The sequence below is a fragment of the Gallus gallus genome, chromosome 23, assembly GCF_016699485.2.
Source record: "Gallus gallus isolate bGalGal1 chromosome 23, bGalGal1.mat.broiler.GRCg7b, whole genome shotgun sequence".
NCBI classification, from domain to species: domain Eukaryota; kingdom Metazoa; phylum Chordata; class Aves; order Galliformes; family Phasianidae; genus Gallus; species Gallus gallus.
In genome coordinates, this window is record NC_052554.1 from 4,968,584 (window position 1) to 4,979,293 (window position 10,710).

The 10,710-nt window shown below is 46.6% G+C and overlaps 1 protein-coding gene across 1 annotated transcript; it reads right to left on the reverse strand.

Annotated features, from left to right (window-relative positions):
* Positions 1–2,807: 2,807 nt before the first annotated feature.
* Positions 2,808–9,726, reverse strand: C1orf94 (C1orf94 homolog). Its single transcript, XM_417787.8, has 6 exons — positions 9,441–9,726; positions 6,087–6,556; positions 5,465–5,634; positions 4,545–4,616; positions 3,697–3,872; positions 2,808–3,130 (listed from the first exon to the last, which is right to left on the reverse strand). Exons 1-6 carry the CDS (start codon positions 9,671–9,673, stop codon positions 3,055–3,057), a joined length of 1,197 nt encoding a protein of 398 aa, XP_417787.4. The 5' UTR covers positions 9,674–9,726; the 3' UTR covers positions 2,808–3,054.
* Between the last annotated feature and the right edge of the window lie 984 nt (positions 9,727–10,710).

Consider the following 10,710-nt stretch of genomic DNA (forward strand, 5'->3'; position numbering starts at 1 on the left):
TCAAGGAGCTTGGAACAAATCCCCTGAGCCAAAGCAGTGCAGGCGGTTTGCAGGGGTTTGGATTATTCAGTGAGTGAGCTGAATGTGGAAGGAGAGGTAAATTTTGTCTGGAGCTGGTGTGATTTGTTAGAGCACAGGATGGGCACACGGCCCTCTTCCTAAATTTGCTGCTGGGAGCACAAACTTTGCAAGTCAAACACCTTCATGCCGAGTTTCCCTCTTTGGGACTGGTGATGCTGCTCCAGCAGGATGTGGTGCAGCTGCTTCAGCCTCGTGCATGGAGCAGGAAGCTCCTATCACAGCCAGGACCGGCTGATGGAGTGGGATGGAAAGTCTGCTCCTCTTGTGATACTTCCAGCTGGGGAAGCATCTCGTGCTCTGTTGTGCCCTCACTTCATAATCCCTTTTGTGTGAAAAGAGCTGCTGCCATCCCTGTAGTGAGGGGGAATTCAAGGCACGGGGGCAGTGCTGCTGCAGCCAGGCTGTGGCTGTGCAGAAGAGAAGAGCCTTGAAGCTGGTGCTCAGCATGCTCACAGCTGAGCTGCTCCTTGCTTCCCTTTTTCTCACTCGTCCTTCTTGCTCATGTTGACCATTTGGGCTATGGAGTGCTGTAGGAAATAACCAGCTGTTTCGTTAAGTGAATTTGCTCCATCCCTCAAGTTGACAGATGATTTTTATTATGTACTATTACTTAATGAACTCTTTTGTGGCAAATGTAATTCAATACAGATTCTGATTCCCAGTTTGTCATCAGTCCTTTTGTAAAGGAAGAAAAATGGAAAAGGATTTGATTCCTTTATCTTGTTATGCTAATTGCATTAGGAATATTGGAGAAAAACAGTCAGTGAGTTTAACAGCAGAAAAATCCAAGCCTGTATTTTGCTGAGAGAGAATGGGAATTTACTGGGGCTGAGCATAACTGACTTCGGCCGAAGCAAATTCTGACCTGTTTGGGGTTGAGGAAAAACAGAACTATAAAAGTAATACGTAAAAAATTGTACTCTAAAATTCATATGAGAAGCCTGCAGCAGACAAAGAAGGATGCGAGGAAGGAGTTGTAAGAGGAACTTGGGAAGATGCAGTACTTACATCTGTGGTTAGCAAGGACTTGGTCAGGGAGCTGCGTGTGACATCAAGTAGCAGTGGGATGTGCTGGAAGGGAATGGCAGTGAGGGTCAAACCAGTGGGAAAGTGTATGTGAGTGCTGTGCCCTCTAGAGACTGATTTGTGTTCTTAGTGTTTGCCTGCCTGCCATTAGAGCCCTTAAAATGGATGGCATTTTATACCTCCTATTTCCTAGAGTTCAGCTTTTTAATTGTAAAATTGAGGTAATTTCAGTTTCTCTACTTCTAAGAGGTTTAGGAGAGGAGTTCTGTGCAAGAATGGGATTGTGGTTTTCAGAGTGTGAGCAGAAAGCTCCTGAGAACTGCAATACTCGTGTGGTTAAAGCAGGGCTCACAGCCGTGTGCTGAATGATGGCTGAGGGAGGAAACATTGGTAAGTGTCTTCATTGAGTGCCTTTGATCCCCTGCTGAAAAACCCAGCCATCCTGCCTGAGTGCACTGGTGTTATTGACGGGGGCTCCAGCTGTGGTTAGACCACTGGTGCTGTAATGATCCTATGGCAGGAGGGAGCTCCTTTGTACATCTTGGCTAGTTTTCAGTTCCCTGAAGGGTCACGCGTCTCTTTCTCTAGCCCAAACTGTGCTGCAGTAATACAACTGGCTAAGGGGATGTCATTAACGGATGACATCTTGGTGTCCCTTTTTGTTGTCTTTTTGGATGTGAGGTGCCCTGGAGCTGTAAGATTGCCGTGTCTGTGTTAGTGACACCAATGGGAGCTTGTAAGCAGCATACAGACTTCAGCACTGACTTTAAGTAGTCATCCAGATCGTGTTATCAACAATGCTCAGTGAATAGAAGGAAGCTGTGTCCTTTGCTCGAGGTACGAGGTGCTGCTGAAGGCAGTGGTTCCCACTGCCCCTTGCAGGGATGAGGTACCCCTGGTCCCCTCAGGGCAGTGCTCCATGCCTTTGGGGCTGCAACTATCTGCAAAATACCCAAGCTGCTGGTAGGCAATGTTAAAAAGCTAATTTCTGTTAATTTAATCCAACCTCAGCCATTATGTGATTCTGTAATTTGACATATACAGATGTAATATACTTAAGCAAAACACAAACCTCCTCAAGTCTAAGAGCAGACTCTGTCACAGTGCTCAGTTCAGGGCTGTGATGGTTGCAAACTGTCAGCTCTTTGTAACTGAAACCTTCTCCACCAGTTTTAAGGCAGGAAGAGATTTGTGATAACTTCGTCTGATGTGCACAGCACTGGCTGTGGGATCCCATAGGACACCCTTGAGACCCAGCAAACTGGCTTAGATAAGAGCAGAGAGCTCTCCCTGCTCACTGTGTGGAGAAAGCCTTCCTGCTCTGGCTTTGCAGCCGTGATGCAGGTATGGAGGCAGCAGTAGCTGTGCTGCAGGGGCAAAGTCGAAAGCCAGAGCCTTGAAACTGAATTAAATAACCACAGAAATACAGCTAAAGAGGATTCTTCATACAGGCATTATGGCTTGACCATCTTTAATACTACAAGTCAGATTAGCATGTGGATTAGCATTAGGGTTTGCAGTAACAGGATGGGAATGTGCCATTCATGGAGCTGCAGCACTCAGCCCATGACTGCATCTGTGCTCATCTCACTTGGGACGTACACTTTAGAACCACCACAGCTGAAATTTGCAGCCAGAACTCTTTTTTTCCCAACACTCTTTATTGCACCAACATTCAATTTTAAGTGTTCAGACATCTGTCATAAATAAAACATTTTTTTTATTACGTCTTTGTCTTCCAAAAGGGAAAAAGCCCCTTTTTCTGTCATCCTAAAAGAAAATTATTTCTGATTTGTCATGCAGCTGTTTCTTAACGTGGAAGTCATGTGGAATTCTATTCAAGATAGACATCTTCTCTCTGGGAAAACACAAAGTTCTTATGGGATCCTAGGGCTTCTGATATTTACACAAAAATCCGGTGCTATTACAGTAGGAGAACTGGTTCTCTTAAAAGTTGATGCAGCTCCCATTGGAGGGGTAATGGTGTGTGGCCCTCACAGCTCCTCCGGGTGCAGCACCAAACCTAAAACGAGAAGGAACATTCAGTCCAGCTCCAGGAGGTTGCATTAATTCACAAATCACTTTTTTGGAAGACACACAGTGTGGCTTCTGGGAAGGTGATGTAGGGAAGGGATGTGCTATCCCTGTTGTCCTGTAGCTACTGGAAGATGTTACACAGAGCTTACATACCCTAAGGTTGTTAGCAGATCCCTGGTTATTATAGGAACCTATGGAGGTGAATCTTTTCATGACATTCTTTGTCAAAACGTTTTGGTTTCTATCGTGCTGAAGCATTTCCTTACTGCTAGGTTGCAAAAAGTTCACGCTTTATCCATCAGGACTGGAAAGCTGTAGGTGTGATCTTATCCTACAGCAGCTTCGTTGGCTTAGAACAAATTACCTTGTTACTGCATCAAACTCATTTTGGAGTATACACCCTATAGATACTTCTGTTCTGATTTGGCATTTGGTGAGAACGGAGCTGGGGAACCCAATTTGAGATTAGGCTGTGAGTTCCATGAAGGTATGCAGTAAGGGATGAGCCCTCGGTGGGCAATGAAGCTACAATGCAGATCTGCGTGGCCATACCCATAGGGAGGAGGAAACGGGAACCGCATCCCATCGCGTGCTGCTGGCAGGTCCTGGATGCTGGTGGGCAGCTGAAGTGGGGCCCTCTGGTGTGGGAAGCCGGGCTGAACCAGGGGGATGTAATTCAGCAGAGGAGTGTAGGGTGAGCGGAACATCTGTGGGCTGAATGGAGCCCCCTGGGGAGGAGAGAGAGAAAGCACACGGGAATGGGGAGAGTCTGCGGGTGGGTGATGGTCCCAGTGATAGGAACTGGAGTTCACTGAAACATTTTCAGGTGTTTTGGTGAATTTTAGCCCCACTTCTAATATCTCCTTTAACCCACTGCTCTTCTCAGTGCAGACTCCCATCTTTGCTCAAGTCTGGGCTCAGCTTGCTTCGTTTTGGGTATTTCTCAAGTAAGTCTCTGGAGCAAAAGCTGGAGGAGCTGGGATGCTTTGTGGGACCTACAGCTGTGGGTTTGGCCCTCTAAGTTCTCTCTTCCTCTCTGGCATTTTTGATCCTAGAAAAAGGTGGCGTTTGCCTTTACATAAATGCAACCTCTTTTAAAAAATCATAATGAAACTGCAGTCTGAATGGAGAAATCAGACCAATAATTTGGTACAAAACTTGAGCGTATGCAATAGATCCCCTCAGTCAGAGGCCCAGGGCCACCTCCTGAGCTATCCTGCAGTATGTACTGCTCCAAGGAACCAAATGAACTTAGCCCAGCTCAGCATCTTGTCCCCAGTCCTGTTTTTGTCACGGCATCAATGTCAGTCTTGGCATAGGACAAGCAGTACCGACTAATCCATGGTGCTTAGCATCTGTGCTCTGCAAATTGAAGCACGTTTGTAGCCGTTTGAACGCACCTGTCTTGAATAGCATCCAAAGGAAGGGTGCAGAGCTTGCTGGAAAGGGATCCTTGCTCGCTGGTACGGACCCTGTTAAGCATATGGAAAGTATGATTTTTTTTAAAGCAGTTTGAATTGCTCCGTTAATCGTTACTACTTTTGTGTGAGATTTTTTTTTTTTAGTGGAAAGTTTTACATTCAGAAAAACCAGGTTGAACTTAATTAATTTCTGAGCTCTGGGGAAAAATCTTCCCTTTGTCTCCTTAAGGCCCCCAGAAGAGGGGTTTCCTTTCGGTTATGCCCAGGCAGTGCAGCCCAACTCCCAGCTGAATGGTGGGGGTAGAAGGACTGCAGTTGCCCTGTGCTCAGTAGGTCTGTGTTGAACTATGGGCTTCAGGGGAAATGGGGAAACTCTTGGACTGTAAACCATGGATACAAAGGATTCCCAGTGTTTTATTCCTTACGGCTTAAGCATTTGCTGTCTTAATAATCCTAGCTGGATTTTTACTTTGAGATGAGCTCCTGTTTCACCAGGCGAAGAAAGCCTTATCCCAGTGTGTAAACAGAGCCAGCAAGTGAAATATCCCTAATGAATTATTAGCTCAAAATATTTGTAATACAGGATAAATATTTGTAAGATGCAACATCAACATGGGAACTAATGAATGCCAGGAGAGGTCAGCATTCAGTAGATGTCAATAAAACATCATCCTTTGGTCACAAGCATCTCAGAGGACTGCGTTACATAGGATGTTAATACTCTGAAGCAGTGCGATGCCAGTGTAATTAGTCACTGTAGGACAGCAGTCTGGTTTCTTTTAGGCTCTACCCTACAAATCAGAAAGCAGTTTTCACAGCAGTGGCAGGCAGTGCCCTGAGCTTGTCAGTATGGGCCTGGAAATGTTCTCTTCTCAAAACGTGGATTTATTTAACCTTACCTGAAAAGGTGAGAAGTTTGGCTGGTTTGGAAATAGAGGAAGTGGAGGGAAGCTCAGACTTGGCCACATTGGCTGGTTTAAGGTTGTGGTGGTTGTAGTAGCAGAAAAGCGTGGAGTAGAAGCGCTGGCGTTGTACAGAACCATTTTTTTATCCAACACTGCAGTAGTTACTGTAAAACAAAACAAGGCTGAAGATTTTTCTCCATTCTGAGATGCTTAAATGTGGATCTCTTAAACATCTCTTACTGGGAACCCAAAGTCATGACATCTGAAACACAACCAGCCAGCCCCCCCCCACCCCCCCAACAACCTAGCTTATAGAAAATATTGACCTGGTACATAAAGCTCTGCGGTTGTGACCTTCCTGTATTTCTTGCTTGTTCATACGAGGAGGACATTGGATAGAGAAGAGAGCAATATTTGCATCTGGTAGGAAATGCAATTTGGGAATGGAAAGGAGTAGCCCAGTAGATTTCAGTCCCACACACAAGTTTGGTGCTGCTGCAAAGTGAACCCTGCAGGGCTGCCGACCACCTCAGCCAACTGCATGCAACCACTTCCACTCAGCCTTGGTTCTCCCATGACTCCCCGTGCTGTACCAACACCATGCCCTGATCCATACCTGGATTCTGCAGTGCCTTTGTGGCTGCACTGGAGTCAGGTCTGGAGCAAATCTTGGCAACTGTTGAGAGCTGCTGCTTCTGTCCTGCAGTTTGACATTCTGCCATCGGAGCTGGCACAGCTGTGCTATTCTTTGCAGCACTGAACATGCCATTCTGGAGGAAATCTTTCACTGTCTTGCTTTCCTCAGCCATGACCTGCCTGTCTGGGCCTTTGGCAATGTCTGTGTGTTTCAGCAGCAATGGCATCCCCAGCTTGCTGCCCTCTGTGCTGCCAGCACCTGTCGTGCTGCTGTCCCCTAGCCCTTTGGAGCTCCTGGAAGAACTTGCTGAATGCAGAAGGTTGGTGATGGTGGATTTAGCAGAAAGCTGAGCATCACAGAGAGCTCTTAATTTCATCTCTCTCTCTCTGTTTCCAATCACTGCTCTGTATAGACTTTCGAGTCCCTCTGTTTCATTTAGCAACCAGTCTCTGTAAGAAAGTGGAAGAAGGATTCTGTTCAGAGTCTGACATAAGACTGAGCTCACTCCCTTGACTCCTTCTACACCTTGCATTTCTATCTCATTTATGCTCTAAGTCTCCAGTATTCCTTCTCAACCAGAACAAAAACTTCCTCCAGGACACCCTTCTTTTCCAAAGAACCACAGAAAATGGCGAAACTAAAACAAAATCTGAACTTAATGCACCTATTCAGGAACAACTGAAGTTGGGTGACAGCATTTTGGATAGGAAGCCCTGAAGTCCTTTGGGACCTGACGGCGGGATGGCTGCCAGGGCTGAACAACGTTGTGTTCTCTGTGCCCGTGGTGGTTCCCTACTCAAAATCCTCATTTAAATTCCACTTTGCTCCTTCACAGCCAGGTATGTTCAATAAGTTAACGCATTATCAATTTACTCTCCTCAGCTTGAGGGGAAGCGATGCTCTGTGCATGCCCTGTACATATATAGTACATAAATGGATTGCTAATATTAGTGAAATCTGAGTAGTTAAATGTATCTCATTATCTCTAATCATAGGATCACCATAATTGGCAGGATGTTGCTTTTCCCCTATTTTTAAAGAACAGATACCTTTAAAATCCTCATCAAATTCATACTATGGGCATAAAAATAGAAAATTGCTGTTATTTCCAAAGTAAAGCTTATTTTCTACAGCACTTTATCCCATCTTTCACTGGGATTCCTCTCTCCAGTGGTGGTTGGAAAGACCTGAAGGGTTGGTTTTGGACTTGGCCGTTGGGTTACTGCAGTCCTGTGTTCCAGTGTTTACAAGTGAGTTTTTCAGGCACAGCTGAAGTCTGTAGCAAAGCAAAGATGTGAACGCAGCTCAGCGTGTTCCTGGTTCTGATGCCTGCCTATGAAACTTCACCCTCTCCTGATGGAGGAGCACAACCCCAGCATGGGTGCTGCTGCAATGCCCTCAACAAAAGGAGCTCCTTGTGCCCCCCCCTCTTGGTCTGTGTTCTCAGTAGCTTTGCTCTTCTGAATTGAAACGCTCCAGAACAAACCCAGGAAGGTGAAACTTGTTGTTGTTTGTTCAAAAGATTCCGGATAGGTTTTTAAATGAGCGAAACAGCAATTTGCATAAGTCAATATCCTAAAATAATTAAAGATTGCTAAGTAGATCAAGGTCATGCAGTGTAATCTCTGACCGCTGGCGTTACTGCAGCTCGTGGGTTGGGGAGCACCTCTATTGACTCCTGGGTATGGAGAGATGAAGGGAAATCATTCAGTGCAACTCTGTTGGGGATAGCAGAGGTACCCATGGTACAGAAGCTGCTCCCTCCAAGGTTGGAGGTGGATGCCTGACCCAGGGCTGCCCCACCTGCAGAGATTTCAGGGAAGTTCCTTTGAATTCTGTACAGCAATTTGGTTTCAGCACTTCAGGTTTGATATTTTTGGAAGGTTCACTGACTCAGGGGGGTCTCTGAACCACTGATGAGCAATGTGCTGTGCTGTGTGAGTGTATGCAGAGGGTACTTCTTTGCTGAAGAGCCTGCTTGCTGAATGCAGGAAAATGCTGCTGGCAGAAAGGGTCAGAGCAGCTGCCCAAAGGAACTCAAAGATCAGCAGGTGAACAATGAATCATCTTTCTGAACCTGAGGACGGTGCTTTGGCCACTGCACTTTGTTGGCTCTTTAATTCCATCTTAGTTGGAGCTGCTGGGTTTGTCGCAGGTCCTTGCTGCTTGTCCCAAACCATTCTGACCTGCTGCCTCAGCCCCATTACGGTGGCTCGAGGGTGGATGCAGGTTGCTGGGGATGGGATGCTGCTGCTTGGGCTGCTGCCACTGCATTAGATTAATTGCTAAAAACTACACCTATATATTTCTGACAGCAGCTTTGTTTCTGTAACTTTTGTAGTTGCTAACAGTTCATGATGGTTCTTACCAGATCTCCTTGCTTGGAGTTCTAAGCAGCTGGCAGGACCACGGTATGTGGCTGAGCATGTGCTCATTGTCAAGATGTTTCAGCAGCATAACTCGACCTACTGCTGTAGGCCAGTGCAACTCCATTGGCCTCACTGGTTATTCTTGGGTTGTTTGGCTTCACTTTGTTCACTTCAGTTATTATTGTTGTTGTTATGGATATGGAAGGGAAAGGGAAAGAGCCGGGACTCCAAGGTCAACCCCCTGGGTTTCTCACTGACACAGAGTTGTGCATTTCCCCTTCTGCTCCTCCATTGTCTTCAACTAAAATGATCGAATTATCAGCTTTCTCACTCGGTGAAGTTAGCCTTCAAAGATCCGATCGCTGTTTTCCACTGCATCAGGCAAGATGTGTGATTTATGTAGGCTTGAAGAATTGGACACGTGCTAATAGCTTGCTGATTGATAGCTGGGTTTGTAAATTTCACTCTTTTTCCTACTTCAGGAGCGTGTAGTAAATATTATCCCATTAATCTGAAGAGCATCCTTCCCTCCCTTATCACCATTTGTCCCGCAGAACATCATTTGGCATAATTTTTTCTGTGCTAAATTCAGCTTCTCTTTGTAAAGATCAGCTGTTTACAGTAGCTTCCTTATAACACTTTAATTTTCGATTTTGTTCCTTTTGAATGCTGCTTTCACTTCTTCCTGTAAATATTTTGATGTGTGTGTAGTTGTTTTTCTTTAAATGTTGTGGGGAAGCGAATGCAGCAGCTGCTTATGGTGCTTCAGATTTTCAAGTAGCCAGCTTTCCCGGGACACTCTCTCCCAAAGAAAACTGGTTATAGTGGGAAAAGTGGGGGTACTTGGTCCCATCAGGAGGCTGCCCGAAGCCAACCCAGCACCCCGTGCTCCAGCTCTCTGCTTCCAGGGGTTATGAGGGCTCTGTTGAGCCGGGCACTGAAGGGAAGGCTGGCGGTCACTCACCCACTGTGGGCACCATTCCTGCTCCATGGGGGACCCGGTGGGTCCGTGCAGACGATGGGCTGCAGCTCCCAGGGGAGGCTCTGCGTGCGTTTCCAGATCTCATGGCAGGCCTTGTCCAGCCCGTCCTGGGGCGTGTTGTCGTGGATCCAGATGTGCCGTGGGAACGGCCCCAGTGGGAATGGCCCCTCTGATTTCACTGCTGGGCCTGAACAGCTGTTCATGCCGCTGAGCATCCTTCAGCCTCTTTGCATTCAGGCACTCCTTTTGAATGATGTTTTGTGTATGTGGCAAACGGAAAGAAGCGCCGTGGCAACCATGGAACGCCAGGACCTGGCGGTTGGTAACTGGAAATACCTGCTTGTCCTTGGCACAGCTGGGAGCTTTCCCTCTAATAAACCTATAACTAGATTCCTATCTTTCATAGGATAGGGTCAGCGTTCAGCTGTCCTTTGCCCTTCTTCCTGTACTGGAGCTCTGCCTCTCCCACTTGATGTGCAGGTGAAGCTCCAAAGAGCGCATGGCTCTGTTAACTCATGGCCTTGCCCTGGTAAAGGTTATTTTCTCCCTACCAATAGTGATGATACGGTTAGGAAAGAATAAATAAAATATGTGGTAGCTAGTGAGATGTTTTGCATTCCTATACCAGATTACTAGTGGTGAAACTCTCTCAATTTCTGGCATCGTTCCCCAAGCGTGAATGCCTTCTGTGGTTCCTCATTCATCACTGAGGGTTGTGTCTGTGAGCTGCATTAGGGGGAAAGAGAGAAAGGAGAGCCCAAGGGCTGGTGGGCTGTGGGTTGGTGTTTGTGCCTGGTACTGGCACTTGTTCTACATGCCCTTGCCAAGCTCTCAGCTGCTCTTCTTGTGGGAAGCCGTTGTGAAGATGTGGTTCCTATCTGTGAGCTGCTTTTGGCTCTCTGCATTAAACCAGGAAATAGAGATGTTACAATGGCTCTAATTTCATGGGGAGAGATCACAAAGTTTACCGTTTGGGCAGGGAGGCAGAGGTATTCCAGGCTATATGAAGTATGAAATAGTTGGCTGAATATCTGCCACAAGGTCTGAAGGCAGGAGGCTGATCTGAGCCCTGGTTGGACTGCAGAACTGCCAGCCTCCAGTGGTGCCCCCACCCATTGAGGACTCCTTGCAAAATCACCCCAAAGGTGAGATGCAAAGTGAGTGTCAGAGGTCAGAAACGGGCTGTTAAGCAGAACCTGCAAGCATGTCCTTGGGAGAGGTGAGTTGTACTGATAAATGATGGTTACGGTGA